The 18,416-nt window shown below is 41.8% G+C and overlaps 1 protein-coding gene across 1 annotated transcript in view; it reads right to left on the reverse strand.

Moving 5' to 3' along the window:
- LOC111959564 (collagen alpha-3(VI) chain) overlaps nucleotides 1-15,991 on the reverse strand; it is a 41,463-nt gene extending 25,472 nt beyond the window's left edge. Inside the window, exons 1-9 of the mRNA XM_070437766.1 lie at nucleotides 15,901-15,991; nucleotides 14,538-15,323; nucleotides 12,351-12,947; nucleotides 9,866-10,459; nucleotides 8,925-9,554; nucleotides 8,053-8,772; nucleotides 6,185-6,775; nucleotides 4,278-4,554; nucleotides 3,605-3,726 (exon numbers count right to left, since the gene is read on the reverse strand). Coding sequence (XP_070293867.1) covers nucleotides 3,605-3,726; nucleotides 4,278-4,554; nucleotides 6,185-6,775; nucleotides 8,053-8,772; nucleotides 8,925-9,554; nucleotides 9,866-10,459; nucleotides 12,351-12,947; nucleotides 14,538-15,323; nucleotides 15,901-15,991 — 4,408 coding nt within the window. The remainder of the gene's footprint in view (nucleotides 1-3,604; nucleotides 3,727-4,277; nucleotides 4,555-6,184; nucleotides 6,776-8,052; nucleotides 8,773-8,924; nucleotides 9,555-9,865; nucleotides 10,460-12,350; nucleotides 12,948-14,537; nucleotides 15,324-15,900) is intronic.
- Nucleotides 15,992-18,416: the final 2,425 nt, after the last annotated feature.

Below are 18,416 nucleotides of genomic sequence, written 5' to 3' on the forward strand. Positions count from 1 at the left end.
TAGTCTGTTCTAAGGACCTCAGCGGCCATTTTGCATAACACATCCTGAGCGGGCTTTTCACAGTGAATAACACATACCTAAAAAATTTGGTATTCTGGAATAACATCAATAAACCACTAAGCCTCCACAGAGGACAGGAAGTTGGCTGCTGGATGCTCGGAAGGTCAGTAAAGTCTGAGACAGACAGAGCGTAACTGGGATCATGTGATATCCTCTGCAATTCTCTGCTATCAGAGCTCCTTGTTCCAATTCCAAACACCAAGACACCAAGCTCCTTGAGAGCAGAGGCTGGTGCATCCACATTGTCTCTTGACCGTCCACTACTGAGGAGAATTAGCATTTGTTTCACCCCCTCCAAATGTCTACTCCCAGAAGATTTTTTGAATACATTTTCTTTCACAAACTTCAGAGCTGCTCCAGTATTAAGGGKTCTTCCCCCTTTGTGCGAGAGTCCCCTCACAGAATTCAACATGTCTTTCTTTCTCAGAAATGAATTCAAATAAAAGTTTGCCACTGCACCGTTACTAAACTGTACCACAGCCACTCTGTCATTCTTTTGTTCCACATTGAGATTTTCAATGATTTTGTGGAGGAACTCCTGAATAGCTGGGAATCCTTTTCTGGTGTTATCTGATCCATCCAGAAGAAAGACGATATCCCTCCTATTTCCATCACTTTCCACTGTCCAACACACAATAAAAAAATAGATATATGTAAAAACATATGACCTGTTATGTCAATAAACTCTCTTGTTCTTTATTAATAATTCTAATCGGAAATCAACATTTCYAGTATAAAAGTTTAATATTTTCTTACCAACTCTAGTTACCTCCTGTGGTCTTACTTGAGCAAGATTTGCCTCCAAACTTTGCTGGATGTTTTGAAGGTTTGCAAAATCAGGGACTGAATAAGAATAATTTGGAAGAGATGATATTGATTGCATTTCAACCAAATCGGTCGCCCTTGATCCAATAGCAAATGTTACAACCCCCAAAGTCTTGAGGGCCCTGGAAGGACCTCGAGGAGAATCTCTAGATCTGCCACCAGTCAGTAGCACTAGGATCTGTTCAGCACCCTCATGACGTCGACTTGCAGCATTATTAGTAAAGACATTGTCCTTCACAAACTGGAGGGCTGTGCCAGTATATTGAGGCCTCCCACCCATTGGCCTCAGATTTCTGACTGCTGTAAGCACGTCATCTCTTGTCTTGTGCGCATTCAGGTTAAAGTTCACTGCTGCACTGTTGCTGTACTGCAGAACAGCAACTTGATCTTTTCCCTTGTCCACATCAAACTTTTCCACCACTTTCGCAACAAACTCTCGTATATCTATGAATCGACTCCTTACATCATCAGATCCATCAAGGAGGAAAACAATGTCTCTTTTCACACTGGAGCCTTGAACTAGGATGACAATTGAACTAAATCAGCACATTGTGCATGGTACATTATACGCATTTCAAGCTACAGTATAAGCTGTATATTTTGAAAATGATTGAAAAATATAACTTCTCTTGTATACATATTTTCAATGAAATTGTTTATTATTGTACTCTTTTTCACTCACCTAAGCCCCGTCTTACTGTGTCTTTATGAGAGACAACTGCTGAGAGCAACTGTTGTCTAACAAGAGAAAGGTCAGAAAACTCTCTTAGCAAATATGCATGATTAGGACTGTATGCAATGCTCTGCATCTCYGCTCCATCTGCGTATTTGACCGCAACAGTCAAAAGCACAATTCCAGCCGCCTTCAGACTCTCAGATGGAACCAGAACATCATCTTGTGATTTCCCCCCACTTAGCAGAATCAGTATCTGAGGGATGCCCTCTTGGCGTCTACTTCCTGAGGAGGTATTAAAGACATTGTTTTGAACATAATCAAGAGCTTCCCCAGTGTTGCGGGACCTTCCTCCTTCAAGATTGATATTGCGTACTTCTGCCATGATATCCATCTTCGATGAGTACGTGTTCAATAGGAAATGAGTGGTAGGTTTGTTACTGTACTGGATCACAGCAACTTGTGCTTTGTCTGGCCCGATGTYAAGATGTTCAACAAATTGGCCAAGAAAATCACAGATTGATTGGACACCTTTTCGCATGTCATCAGATCCATCAAGTAGAAATACAACATCAACCCCATCCACCCTCTGGATATCTGATGTCAACAAAGTGGAATTGTCTGAAATGAGCAAAAATAATAATTGCACAACCAATAGGTCCTTATATACTGCACATCTGTACTGAAATCACATCATTTTGTATTCAATTGTATGACAATGTTGCTCTCTAATAGTAAGATTTGGAATATGACTGTGAATTTGTGATTTTAAAAAGCCTTAAGTGATATAAACTGTTATCTTAATAATCTTACCAATGACAGTTGACATTTCAGGTGTTTCCTGAACTCCATTTATTACAGCTGTCACTGAAGAGTGTATGCTGTCAAGGTTGTTAAAATTGGCAACAGAAAAAGAGTCTCCTGGTTTAAAAGATATCATTTGTAACTCCAATGTATCAGCATTCCTTGTTCCAATGCTAAATGTTCTTACTCCATCCCCTCTCAATGACTGTGCTGGTCCCATTATATCATCGCTAGATCTCCCACCACTGAAGACAAATAGATATTGAGGCACACCCTCAGCACGTCTGCCTCCAGCTGAAGCAGTAAATACGGTGTCTCTCACAAACTGCAGGGCTGTGCCAGTGTTGAGAGGTCTTCCAACTTTGTGCCTCATGGATCTTATTGAATWWAGCACATCATTTTTAGAAGAATATGAGTTCAGATAGAAATTGGGTGTGGCATTCCCACTGTACTGAACAAGGGCCACCCGGTCGCCATTTTCCTCCACATTAAGAATCTCCACTACTTTCTCTGCAAAGCGACGTATCCCCTCAAAACCAGTTTTAGAGTTGTCAGATCCATCAATAAGAAATACAACATCCTTTTTGTCAGATTCTGAAATGAAGGTAAAGAAAAGTTGCAAAGGGAAAGGAAAGGCATTTTTTTTCAGAGCGAGCACAGAAAGCAACTGCAGTGATATCAAGGTCATTGCTAGCATAAAACCATGGTCCAACTGAAATCTCATTAATCGTAWTCTCTAAACGTGAAATATCTTGGACACAAGTATATGGTTTCTTCAAAAGACACTACACATGACACTACAGCAAAATACAAATGGCCACAGCTTACCAACATGCATGGTAGGAGCAGCTGGCTCTAGTTTATGGGATGCTTCTGTTAACAATGACAACAATTCTTGCTGAATTCTGGGGTCTTCAAAATCAGTAATGGAAAGGGCATAATTGGGTTCATGAGATATTGTTTGCAGTTCAAGTGTGTCTGCATCTCCTGTGCCAATACCGATTGAAATGACTCCCATTTCTTTGAGCTTTGTGACAGGGGTTCTGATATCATCTCTCGATCTTCCACCACTCAGCAGTATCAGTATCTGTGGAACACCTTGCAGGCTTCTACTTCCACTGGAGGCAGTAAAGACATTATCCCTCACATACTGGAGAGCTGCTCCAGTATTTAGAGGACTTCCTCCTTTGTGCCTCAGACCTCTAACAGCATCAAGAACGTCATCTTTTGTCGAATGCATACCCAAGTTGAAATGAACCTCTGCTGTGTCACTGTACTGAACCACAGACACATGGTCTTTGTTCCCATCTACATTGAGTTTCTCCACTACTCTCTGCATAAAGTCTTGAATATCTGGGAATATTCTTCGGGAATCATCAGAACCATCAAGTAAAAATACAATGTCCCTCCTGTTGTCAGTTGTTGCATCTATAACCATTCATAAAATGGGTTAATGGTAAAGAATATCTTTTAAAATATACATATAAGGAATTCAACAAACACCTCTGTGTTTTGTGAAATGAAATACATCAATATTATGCTAACTCAAATGACCAACTACAGCATAACTGTTGCCATGATTGCATTCTTACCTATTAGTGTTGTTGGCAAGTTAGGAGTAGTCATTGCAACTCTCTGAACAGCAGAGAACACTTGCTGTTGAATGTTTGGGAGATCATCGTAATTTGGAGCAGAGAAAGCATAGCTGGGTTTATCTGAAATAGTTTGAAGCTCAAGTGTATCAGCATTCCTCATTCCCACCACTATTGCCATCACATCAATTGCTTTCAAGTTTGTCACTGCATTTCTGACATCATCATTGGACCTTCCCCCACTCAATAAAACCAGAATCTGAGGGATGCCCTCTTGGCGTCTACTTCCGGAGGAGGCAGTAAAGATGTTATCCCTGACATACTGGAGAGCTGCCCCAGTGTTGAGGGTGATCCCTCCTTTGTGCCTCAGGTGTCTTACAGCGTCAACAATGTCTTGCTTTGTTGTGTAAGTGTTCAGATAGAAGTGGGCCTCTGGTTCTTTGCTATACTGCACCACAGAGACTCGATCTCTTGTCTCCTGCACAGTGAGTTTCTCCACTACTCTTTGAACAAAGTCACGCATTGCCTCAAATCCATTTAGAGTTTCATCAGAGCCATCCAGTAAAAATACAACATCACGCTGTTTGGATTCAGTGTTATCTAGAAATGCACATGAATGAAATGAAATTCTCAGCTAAAATGATCAAGAAAGATCATGTGTATATTTGTGACTAGCAAATGATACCAACATTTTTCAAAAGGCATGCATAAAGCAGTATCATGAATGTGCTGAATTTTCAGCAAGAATGTAGTAACCTGAAATGTGACAGATTAAAGCGGTAATGAAGAGAGGTAGAGAAATAACTCCTTACCTACTACAGTTGGTTGATACACTCTTGGCTGACGAGGGACCCTTTTTACAAATGACAAAAGCTGCTGTTGAATGTTTTCAAGGTCATCAAACCGAGGGACAGAAAGGGCATAGGAGGGAATATGTGCTATCATTTGGAGCTCTAGAATGTCTGAATTCCTCGTACCAATACTGAATGGTACAATTCTCTCCTGTTTCAAAGCAGCAGCAGCACCTCCAACATCATCTTGAGATTTGCCACCACTTAGCAGTATCAGTATCTGAGGGACGCCTTCTTGGCTTCTGCTTCCTGAGGAGGCAGTGAAGACGTTGTCCTTTACGTACCGGAGGGCTGCCCCGGTGTTGAGGGGTCTACCCCCTTTGTGAGGTAGGCTTCGAAGAGAACCTAGAACACTTTGTTTTTCGGGATATGTGTTCAGTAAGAAATGGGCCTCTGGATTTCTGCTGTACTGAACCACAGCAACTCGATCTTTGTTCTCTCCAACATTGAGGTTCTCCACCACTCTCTGAACAAATTCACACATGGCTGGAAATGCACTCCTAGTATCATCAGACCCATCCAATAGGAACACTATGTCTCTCTGTGCAGCATCTAATTCAACTAAGAAAACATTGAAGGACCTATTTAATAATAAAACCATTACATATATGCATTAATGCATTCACAAGGGCAGCATATCAATAGAATGTTGTAAAGTAGACCTATACATTGCAAAATGGTCTGAGATATTCTCCATAATATATTTTAACTATGATGACTATCACGTCATTACATAGCTCTATGCAACATGCAAAGAAATAGCGAGTGAAAATAAAGTGAGTTCAAATGGTCTCAAATGTCAAAACATTTAAGAAAGTTTGTAGATAAAGAGCTTGAGTTTTAAACAAAAAATGTGAGATGTGAAATCAAACACTCCTTCCGTGAAGAAAGGGGAAGATTGTATGCATAAGACAGATGAGAATCTAAACTAGCTCTAAACAACTAGACAATGATATACTGTATCATTGGCTCAAAAAAAAGAGCTTAAGCTGAAAGGACCAGAAAAGCATAGTTTCCTGATTTGAAATAATCAAGAATAGAATTACGTTTCTGGAATGTGGAACAAGAAAGAGAGGATTTGGCATTTTTATGCCAATAGAAATGTATTTGATGCAAGTAGAAMAGTAACCATCCCAGCACCATCTCTGGTGTTTTGTTTATAAAAGTAGGACTATATAACGTAGCCATTCAAAGATGCTGGCCTCTACTCAAAGCAGGCAATTTGAGGGGATGTAAAACTGATCCAGAGATTTTCTTCAAAGAATGGTGCAGTTACATAAGTAATCAAACCAGTCAAGAACAATATTTGATAGAAGAAAAATKAATGACATCTGGGAAAGTCAACTTAATTGTTGACTCAGAGTCATGGTGGTTCTTACCGACAATAGTGGGCGGCTCAATTTCCATTTTTGACTGGACAAAGGCAAGGATCTCTGGCTGTATGGACAAAAGTTCACCAAAGACTGGCAGGTTGAAAATAAATCTGGAAGAGTAGGCAATGCTCTGCAGCTCCTCTTGCCTGACATTTTTCATCCCAATGGCAAACGAAAGAACCCCAAGGCGTTTGAGATCAGATGCGGCCGCTGTGACGTCATCACTTGACTCTCCACCCATTAACAAAAACAAAATCTGAGGAACCCCTTCCAGATGTCGACTCCCGGACGAAGCAGTGAAAACATTGTCCCTAACATACTGAAGAGCTGCCCCGGTGTTGCGGGGTCTTCCTCCTTTATGCCGTAGGCTTCTAACAGCGTAGATGACAGCCCTTTTTGTTTTGTGAGCTTTCAGGTGGAAGTACTCCGCAGCGTCGTCACTGTATTGCACAACAGCAACTCGAACATTGTCCCCGTCGATGTCAAGTTCATTGGCCATTCTTCGTATAAACTCTCTAATGGCAGGCAATCCATTTCTGGAGTCGTCTGAACCATCAAGGAGAAACACTATATCCCTTTTGCTGCTCACTGTATCCACTAGGTGGTGAAGATAGATAAAAATGGGATACATTGACAAACAATTATATTATAGAAAAGGAATGTAAAGATGTAAAAAACAACCAAACATTGTTAAGAATGTTTGAAGCTGAATATGTACACAAGGCAGTGGAAAAATATCACTGCCAGAATAAATTAATCCAAGATTATGGTTGTGGTTAGTTGTCTGTATTAATACATATTTGCATGCATATCTGCAAGGGTGAATGAGAAGCTGGAACACAGTAGGCAGGTTTTGGGAGTGCCGTTCTGAGAAAGTATCATCACAAGCAGAACAACATGGAACCATCTTATCAACAAAAATATGTGAAGTTTGGCATAGTGTATCCATACATGGTTGAGGTAAGAGAGGAATAGAGTGAAATAGGGGGAAATTATTTTGGTTTAAGAGAATAAAAAGCCAATAAATGCTCTGAATCAAAGGTTTTCTCAACCATGCAACTAAATACTAGAACGTTTCTACCAAAATGCACAATGTATCGACATTGTAGGAAATACTCTACTGAGACTATGTTTCCCAAAGTCTTAGGCATCCATGTATTTATGATGCTTCAATTTCAACATTGTTCCAAAGATAAAGAATACGGTATGCTTCTTGTATTTAGCATACTCATATTCAAGCTGAAGTTCTTACCTACTAAATCAGGAATTCCATGAGTCACAGGAGCCACAGCTTCTTCTGTGTCTTTTGACAGTCTTTTAAGCGTAGCAACAAGCTGTGGATGGATTGAGGGCAACTCAGAGAACTCAGCGACCTGGAATGTGAAACCAGGATGGAAGGAAATCATTTCCAACTCACGGAAATTGGCGTCCCCAACTCCGATCCCTATTGACACAATTTCCAGATCTTTAAGAGCTACAGCAGGGCCCTTAACATCATCTCTGGATTTCTTGCTAGTCAAAAGGATCAGGACCTGGGGCACACCTTCCAGTCGTCTACTGCCAGAGGAGGCAGTAAAGATGTAGTGTCTCACAAACTGGAGAGCTGCCCCAGTATTTAGGCTCCTTCCACCCTTGTGCCTCATATTACTTATGGAGTGAATAACGGCATCCTTTGTTTTGTGCGAGTTCAGATAGAAATGGGCCTCTGGTTTGTCAGAGTACTGAACCAGAGAAACTCTTTCTCTGTTTTCATCCACAGAGAGTTTATCCACTACACTTTGAACAAAGTCTCGCAGTGCTGGGAATCCACTCCTTGTGCCATCAGAACCATCCAGCAGGAATACAATATCTCTTTTCTCAGCATCAGCATGAACCGAGGCTGAGACACAACAATAAGGCACATTTAGAAGAAACAAACAGCACAGCACAAAGAGCCTCATCAAGAGCAAAGACAATGACAGGCGTGTCACACAACATAGAACACGAGAAAAGCTTTTGCTTACCTTCCTCCAGGACGACCTTCAGCTTTTCCTTGGGAAGGCTCACATAGCTATTGAGCGTTTGTTGGACCGTATTGAGCTGGCTGAATTCCTTCACGTTGAAAGCAAAGGCTGGGTTGTGAGAAATAGCCTCGATTTGCTTAGGGTCTGCATCCTTGACACCAACGCCAAACGGTACCACTCCATCGTTCTTTAAAGCACCAGCAGAGTCCTTCACGCTATCCTTAGACTTGCCTCCGATCAAAACAATCAAAAATTGGGGTACATTTTGAGCCGCACGGCTACCATGAACTGGGGACAGGATGGTGTCCTTCATGAATTTCAAAGCCATTCCGGTGTTCAGACTCCGTCCACCGGCCAGTCTTAGATCATTAACGGCCCTTATAACTTCAGCCTTATCCTTATATGTATTCAGGTAGAAATTGGGAGCTGGCCTCTCACTATGCTGGACAACTGAAATCCGGACTCTATCTTGTCCAATATCAAGAGGCTCAATGACTTTAAGGATAAAGTCCCGGATGTAGGGGAAATCTGCTCGGACATTATCAGAGCCGTCAATCAGGAACGCAACATCCCTCTCGCCTCCAACGACTGCTGCAAGAAAAGAGGAAAGGGAACACCACCTTCAGTTTTCTCAGTCAATAGCATTATTATGCAGTTTGTTCTATTTAAAATGTTGTAATATTTAATATCCACTGTTTAACCCAACATGTAGCAAGGAAGCTAAAATACAACATAAAGCTCACCAGGTTCCTCGGTTATTTCTGTTTGTGAAATGTCTGTATCTCCGACCACAGTAGTCAAAGGAGTCATGATCTGTTCAACAACACTTGGCAGGTCAGCAAATCTGCTTTCATGGTAAGCCAAGTTTGGGACGAAAGCGACCGTCTTCAAGTAGGCCTCATCTGCCTGGCCAGCACTGACTGTGAAGGTCAGTACACCTGCCACGGCCACTTTGTCTGCAATCCCTTTAACCTCATCCTGGGATGGGCCTCCAGTGATCAGGAGAAGCACCTGTTGGACACCCTGCCTCTTACGTGACCCAGTCGAGGCCTGGAACATGTTGGTAAGTGCGTAATCCATCGCAGCTCCCGTGTTCAAAGCAGACCCTCCCATTAGCCTGAGCTGACCAACTTTAGCCAGCACATCTTGCTTTGTGTTGTGCGTGTTCAGGTAGAATTCGATCTTTGGGTTCTCTGCAAACTGCATAAGGCCAATGCGCACCCTGTCGGGCCGCACGTCCAGCAGGTTTACCACGCCGACAATGAAATCCCGCACATATGGAAGATTGGCGCCCCCAATGTAGCTAGAGCCATCCACCATAAAGACGATGTCTCTGACTACTCKCTGGGTCTGCACTGTTGTAATTTCAACCACTGGGGGAAAAAACAGGGGAGAAAAAAACTATCATTACATCTATTCTAATATTCAAGTACAAATATTAGATGTCAATGATTTTGAATAAAGCCCTATGTGAGGGGAGTTCCTAACTAATCAGTGACCTTAATTGATCAATCAAATACAATGGAGGAGTGAAAAACTGCAGAATCTCGGCCCTCCGTGGAATGAGTTTAACACCTGTGCCTTTTGGAGTCTTGGGGTAAGAAAATGCCACCTTACATGTGAGGTATACATTTTATGTTAATAGCTAGTATGAATCATAATAACAATAGGAGAGGAGCATTACCTGGCTCTGTGGGTCCCTCAGTCACCACAGCCCCAGATAGAGTGGAGAGGAGAGAGACAATCATCCCTGGGTTGCGAAGCAATGTGCGGAAGTCCTGCAGCATGAACACCAAACTCTCATCAAAGGCAATCTGCTTCAGCTCCTGCTCATCGGCAGTCTTAGAGCCGACAGCCAGGGTCAGAACCCCCATGCGCTGCAGTGCCTCAGCAGCCTGCCCCACACTGTCACTGGACTTCTTACTGGTCAACAACAGAACCAGCTGGGGCACGCCCTGCTGAATACGACTCCCCTTGTCAGCCCTCAGCATGTTGGTCCTCACAAAGTCCAGGGCCGCCCCGATGTTCACCACTTGTCCTGGTCTTGGCTTGAGTCTGCCCAGGGCTGCACTCAGGTCTTCCTTGGATCCATATGAGTTCAGCTCTATCTCAAGCCTGGCAGTGTTGCTGAACTGGGCCACACCCACTTGCACTTGATCCGGTCCGATTGGCATGGTGTCAACAAACTTTTTGATAAACTCACGAAGAGAGTTGATCATTGTGGCACCCATAGTGCTGTCAATGAGAAAAATGATATCCCTTTTTCCCACTTCCAAGGCTGAAAGAGAAAACACAGTAACGTGTAAGAATAATCTATGTAAAAGCTAGCTATTATTAGCTAAATAAAGCTACTAAAGCTGTGATAGTCTCTTGATGATCGGTTTAATTGAATCTGTGCTTAGCCTCTTACAAATGTACTTAATTAATAATTAATGCCATATTTAACATGACTGAATGCATTCACAAAGCGTTCCATGTTTAATAAAGACACTAACAAATGTCTTATTATTAGGACAGTTATTCATATTAGTAAAGTTGTAACATCTGAAGAAGTATGAAATGGCATCTGAATTGCTGCAAATTATACAAATACAGCTGTGTGGCATTCTGGGAATTAGAGAATGGTGCCAATTTGGATGGTGTTCAAGATTAATTGCATTTTATGCTACTTGTTTAGGAGAAGGGGGTAACTGTAATTTACTTAAAAAAATGAATAAATTCTACTTTACAATAGGGCCCACCAATGAAATGAAAATCTGATTCAATAAAATGACGTTCCTGCTTCACAGGAAGAGATGAAAAGATGAATAGTAAATCTAGAAAACCGGACACACAGACATCTACATATAAGTAAGACAGAAAGATAACAAAACCTTACCAAACCTACTATATCATGTTGCTTTTCTGTATGTCAGCCTGTGTAATTACAGATGATCTACAAGTGTATTTTGCAAATTGAATAAACTATTTTCAGTATTCAGTTTGTTTTGTTTGTTTTGTAATGCTTGTGCACTTGTTAGGTCTGTTATTTATTCTCAACAAGCTGGTTTCTGTTAGAAATCAGGTCAAGATGCTATCTTTTCTTTCTAGTGTTATAACTGTCCTCACAATGCATTGTCCTCACAACATATTTGTGAAATGTTATCCATTTCAATATTAATATTATATTGAACTATTAGATTGAGATCAACACTCAACCCCCAAATTTCAAGCACGTGCTGTCTTACAATTAGATTAAGTGCAATGATTTATTAACGCCTTACTTGAAGAGGGTATACACCAGTCATGATAACTGTTTTAGTGTTGCAGTATTCATAACGACCAAAACATTCATAACACATCTATGCAAGATATGTTTTTAAAACAAAAGTAAATTGCCATTCCAGTACAAAAATATTTTCCCATCAAAATAGATAAATCAATAATGAGAATCAAAGTGTGTCAGGTAGCCTCAAACCAGTAAGTAGAATGTTGATGGTTCAAATACAATGGCTAATAGAATATCTTGTGGAAGTGAGCCAGATGTTTGTAGATGTTATGTTTGCCACATTTGGGACTATTCTCTTGGTTCCATTCTACCAGGATAGCTCAATCAAGCACAACAAAAATATTTGATATATTTAAAGATCCATTATTCAGCTTTATGTAGGACCTGACAGATTTCAGATAGAAATGTGAGTTAATATGTCATTCTCATTGAAAGCAAGATCCGTTTCATGTGCAATATTCTTTACTGACGTTTTTATACACCAGCTTCCAAACAGCTGAAAATATATTTCACAGCGGTTAAGATATGACAATGATTCCCTACACTTATGTTGCCATTTGTGGCCTTGAGCAAAGCAATATCAATGGGCAGCCTAATGCTCTGAGGCTGACCCTGTGCTGCTCTCAGCCTGTTGTGTGTGTGGTGCCAGGGGTTTGGGCACTGCGTCGGTAAGTTGAACAAACTAAAGAGCTATTCTAAGGGACTTTCATTTTGAAAATGTCTCTTGAACAATGATGAATGTGTAATTAAGGTGTTATAAAAATATCACATATACCCCCTTCAAATTAGGTGTCAGCGATTTATTATTCTTACCTCAAGTATGGAATCAGCTAGAAGACACACTTAATCATTTTTTTCATGAACCCCCCACCCAATCCTACCTTGCATTGAAGTTACCTACCTTCTGTGAATTCATTCTGAATGACAATGTTGCGCTGGGCTACCGCGTTAACATATGGTAGCAACTGGTCACCCATGCTTGCCACTGCCCTGAAATCGGGGGCCGACAGAACAAAGCTCTTGTCTGTGGCGATAGTCTCCAGCTCGGCGGTAGCCTCGCCGCCGACCACCACGCCAAACGTGATAATGCTCGCTGCCTTAAGAGCCCTGTCACCCGCACTGAAATCGTCATTGGACGGCCCGGCACTGATCACCACCAGAGCTTGGGGCACCCCCTCCTCTGCCCTGCCCCCTGATTCCGGAACCAACAGGATCCCAGGTACTTTCTCCAAGGCGGCTCCAAGGTTAGCCTCATCGCCGCCTGTGAACCGAAGGGCCTTCACAGCATCCAGGACAGCGGCTTTGGTGTCATAGCTATTTAGAAAGAACTGAATCTCTAGGTCCGCGCTGTACAGAGCCACAGCCACCCGAATTGTGTCCCTGCCCACATCGAGGCCCTCAATGACTTTCATAGCCAAATCGCGCACGCGGGGGAAGTTGGCCGCTCCAACGTTCTCAGATCCGTCAATTAAGAGTACAAGGTCAGCTGACTCGTGTGCTTAAAAGGGAGAGAGAGAGAGAGAGAGAGAGACAAAACAGAAACAAAATGCAACGTGAAGCGTTAAAACAGAGACAGGGAGAGAAAGAGAAAGTGCTGGCTCATCATTGCATGTAACATTCATGATGAACACAATCAATCATTAAAAAAACATCACAAAAGCACATTATACTGCATGTAGGCTGAACCAAGGAGTGATTAGATCTGGAGCTAAAAGGATGATGGATGCAAATTATTCTGAGCATGACCCTGTAGCTTGCTAAAATACCCCACAAATGTATTTTTGTGCTAAATGTGTTATTTATGATTATTAAAAAAAAAATTAAGAGCAGTGTGAAAATGAAGTACACCAACAGAACATTACCAATTTAGCACTGTACTCATAATATACTCATAGTGTTTTTTTTAACATATGTATAACACAATGTATAATATGTATTGTAAAATGTCAGTTTCTCCTTTTATCTGTCTTATATCAGTTTGGGTTCTATGATAATGCACCTAAACATAACCTCCTGCCAACTCCATTGAATTCAGCCACCCCATGCAGACTCATGTTACAGACCTCAGAGATAATGAGTACCAGTCATGACACTGTGGCCCATCCTTGATGCTTAAGAGCCCTTACCGTCAATCAAGAGAATAATTAACTATTCTATAAAATAAAAAAATCTTGTGCTAAGCTGTTATCTTTGAAATCTCTCGATCTAGGCTCTGCTGCAAGTCAAGGATGAGTCCAGGGCAGGTTCATCACTGTTTCAGTTGTAGAATAGTAAGCACATATTTGACAGTAACTGATAAAACATAGCCTAAACACAAACAAACATAAACAAGACACACAAGCAGTGGGTGGGTGGTTAGCCATTGTTAAAAGCTGCGCCGTGTTTCGGGAGGCCATATTGGAACAGCGTGTCACCGCTATTCATTCGCTTTTTCAAAGATCTAAGCTATAAGGCACTGATACATGGATATTTGTTTAAAATCAGACAAAAGCATTTGTGATTTTTTGTCGGGCAAATGTGATGGACTGAAGGTGTTTTGCATATCTGTCTTTATTTGATTATAGAGAAAAAAGAGATGATATAATTAAATATCCTGTTACTGTGTCATGTAAATAGATGATAATCCTCCTGTAGCAGTCTGTCATGAACGTAGAATTTTTTGAATATCCTGCTTGTAACTGTTACATAGTCAATGTTGTTGTAGCAAACTAAACTGGAAAAACGAAGAGCGATATGTCTTTACCATATCAAAAAAGCAATGGATATTCCCATTGACTGAGATGGCATGTTCTCAGTTTATGCGCAAGTTTAATACATTTGGTCAATCTGGCTTGGAAGAGGCATAGCAGCCCTCTTCTGATAAGCATTCAGAGTCAATCACATGCAAACCTGGGTGGTGATCTTAAAGTGTTACGGGCAAATAGAATGTGATGAGAAACAGTGATGTTAATGGGTGCCGGACAGTGGATGATAAATGAGGGTTATCGTGTTAAATACCCCTTAATTGTGTTAATACAGGACTCGATCCAGACATGGCCACACATTTGTAGCTACTTTCTTATCTTATGATAATGTGGGCATTAGTATGGTAGTGACACAGGCCCCCTGTTATTACCTGTCACATCTCGAGGCACTTCTTTGGCTTCGACAGCCATCGGGGCGCCACCGGCCTGAGTGACTGCGCCGCACAAGCCCACCACTAAGTCCTGGATAATACCCCTCAGGGCCTGGAAAGAGTCTACGCTGAATATGTGTACGTCCTGTGGCACACTAGCCATCTCCCTGAGCTCCCAGTCCACAGCGTCCTGCACCCCCACCGCAAACATGCTCACCCCTGCTAGCCGCAGCACCTGCGCCGGCTCAGCCACGTCATCCTGGGAGCGCCCGTCTGTCAGGATCACCACCGCCTGGGCCACACCCACGCCAGCGCGGCTGCCAGCCGCTGCGTTCATGTGGGCCCGGATGAGAAAGTCCAGGCCCAGGCCCGTCCGGGTGCCACCCCCTCGGTAGGCCATGGCCCGGATATGGGCCAGGGCCCCCAGCGGAGATGGGTATGTGCTCAATTGGAACTCAGTTTTGGGCGAGCCGCTGTACTGGACGAGGGCGAACTGAAATCTGCCACCGCCACCCTCGTGCAGTGCTTTAACCACGCTGTACAGAAACTGTCGGACGTGCTCAAAGTTCTCTTGTCCCATGCTCCAGGACGAATCCACAAGAAAGTATATATCGGCAGCCAGGCCTTGTGCGCAATCTTCAAAAGAAGAAACCTGGTTTTGAGGACTCTCACCGTGCCGAGACAGAGGCAAGTCCAGTGGTATGGCTGTAACCACGACCCTGTTACCGTACCGAACAACAGTTCCGTTGGAAACTAGGCCTATTAACCTGTGCTAAAATATTAAGGAAGTACACCTTAGTTCACCTCATCTGCCAACATGCTACCATAAACTAGGCAGAACTGTGAGGCCAGGGCTCCAACATGACACTGGACTTGCGCTCTAAGGCAACAGTGATTCCTGAGTAGACCCCTTTTCTCTTTCATACCATGAAAATCCCTTTGAGTTCCTGCAGGGAACTAGACACATTTGACTTGTTCCCAAACGTTTATTGTTTCAAGGAAGGCGGAAACTCAACCCATAAATATCAATACAACTCTAGCTTAACAGCAATATTAGCATTGTCATTCCTACTTGTCGTTAAATGTCTGAAATGTTTTGATAATTGAATTATTTGTGCTGAAACCAACAAGGATAATCCGGTAAAAAGTACCTCCCAAAAATACAAAAATAAGTAGGCCTTCCAGGTGTTACTAAGATTAATGGATATCTGAAGTGTGAAATAAAAAACGATACTGAGCATGGCTAACAAAACAACATTTTTGAAAAGGGCTTAAGAGAGGGCACCACAAGTGCCTGCAAATTGAATTGAAGACGAAAACAGTGAGTCAAGCTTACCTTCCTGACCCTGGGCATCAAGTTTGGGCAGAAGTCCTGCGAACAGGACACCCAGAAGAGCGCACAGCGGTAACAGCCGGTGTTTCCTCATCTTCTAGCTAGCACCAAAAAGAACACCTGCAAATTAAATAGAACAGAACGTGTTTATGCTCTTTTCAGCATCACAACAGGGCTTCACAAAATGATCTATGGCAGGTATAATTCTGAAAATAATGTCTATGACATCACAGTAGGGAAAGCAATGAAAGACTTGAATGTTGCCATTTTGTGAAGGAGTTCTAAATGGGTCAGTTTCCCTTTAACATTTCCATCATCAAAGCTTTATAACACCAGTATTAATTCATGAAATACAATGCAACAGAATCATCCATCATCATTGTGAAATGGGCATATATTTCAAAATGAAAGGACTTATGAAGGCAAATGACTGAGTTATTTTAATTCTGACAGGGACATTATAAAGCTCCTTGAATACTCTAAATTAAGTTGTGACCTTTGGTCTGGCATAGACCACTAACTCACACACAAACTCTGACACGCACATACCATGCCAAATCAGTTTGACCAAAGAATTAAGGCTTGTCTTTACTGTCCTTGCCATATTAACTTTTGGAAGAAGAACTCAGGGCAATTGTTGTAAACTAGTGTAAACTAGTATTTCAGATGAAATCCATTTCACCAGCAAATCCAATCTTCCAGAATTCTGGAGTAGCTCCAAATATCTGTTTTCCTCCTTGTTTTCGTTCTCCACCCTTTCCCACTGTCATCACATGGTTTGAAGTTACATTCCTAATGTCAACAACATGTTTAGAGTTATTTTTACTCTTTAACACACCATTGGAGAAAAAAATACCTCATACTACCATCACATGGAGCTATGCGCAGAAATATGTGATCCACTGCTACCACAATGTCAGGTAGGGCTTGCCAAGACTCTAAAATTTGAGTTTTCAATGGCTTTCTCCCTTAACCACATCAACAACAGGCACTTGCCAGCAAATACCTCCAGTTCAGGGTTCAAATCAACAGCCACACTTCGGCTAGCTTATGTCTCTCTCAGAGTGCTGTCATTGGTGTCTAATTTCTCTCTGTCCAAATAAGTAGCAGCATGGGCGATATTGAGCTCGAACTGGAGCTCGAACTTTGACTTGCAGAGCCTAGAATGGCATGATTGAAACCACCTGTTCAAAAAGCCAGTCCACATTAGTAATGATCTACTGTTGTGTTCAGAGGAGAGTTGTTGGACTGGAAAGTCCAGTTTCACTTAGGGGTTTGTTTTCTATATTTAGTCAGCTTTCCCCCTTATTTTKATGTTAACTGGATTGGTGTCCCTAAACCGGGACGGTTGTTGCTAAAGTGTTCTAATGTGACTAGAATGACGTTGTAAACAGCCAACTTTCTGGGACATAGACATGTCTTATATAGGCAGACATCTTACATTCTTGTTAATCTAACTGCAGTGTCCAATTTACAGTAGCTATTACAGTGAAAAACACCATGCTATTGTTTGAGGAGAGTGCACAACAACAAAACACTTTAATCACGGCAACTGGTTTGATACATTCATCATAAAATAAAAAATCTGAAATGATTTCAAATGGTATTTGAACTCAGGTCTGCATTCTTGTAGCCCATCATGGAAATGCCATGGCTGAAGGACATATGCCAAATTGTCTGACCTCAGGAATTTTTGGGATCTCTGAGAATGTGTTTACAAACACAGTAATCATATGCCTTGTAGGCTGCTGACCAACCCGAGATTCTCACACACACACACACACACACACACACACACACACACACACACACACACACACACACACACACACACACACACACATAACACACCACACACACACACACACACACACACACACACACATCCCCCAAGCAGTAATCAAGGGCTACGCTTAGGTATTAATTCCAAGTGGTTAAGTCTGTGGTCTGGGGAAGGCTTAAAACCTCATTATTTAAAACCAAACTACCATCAGGTATCATCGGTATTGTCAGTATTCTCGCAGGTTACTAGGGCATTGTGAACTACTGTAGCACAGTGGTCTAAGCAGTGCTCTCTGGCTCTGAGCATCACAAGTTCACTCCCAGTGCTGGGAAGTTGCTTTTCCTTTTGTGGTGAGCGCAGAGAAAGGCATATCACAGTTCAGTGCATTACGGTGAAGAAAAATGTATTGTAGTACAATACAATAGAATATAGTACAGCATAATGTACTGTATTGAACCCTACTTTACTCTACTCCAGCCTTTCTCAAACTTGTTTTGTGCCAGGGACCAGCAAGGCACACCCACCGCATTGATTGTGCGAGTCAAACATGTACTATTCCATTTTTTAAATAATATATATATTGAAAGAATTAAAGATTATTTTTTCATAAAGATTCAGTTGTTGTTATAGGTTTTTTTTACACTGACAGACCATGAGTACAACAGACAGACCGACAGATAGATAGACAATCTAATACATCAAGTAGAAAGTAGGAGTAAAAGTTTTTTTTTTAAAT

Source organism: Salvelinus sp. IW2-2015, linkage group LG36 (assembly GCF_002910315.2).
Source record: "Salvelinus sp. IW2-2015 linkage group LG36, ASM291031v2, whole genome shotgun sequence".
Taxonomy (NCBI): domain Eukaryota; kingdom Metazoa; phylum Chordata; class Actinopteri; order Salmoniformes; family Salmonidae; genus Salvelinus; species Salvelinus sp. IW2-2015.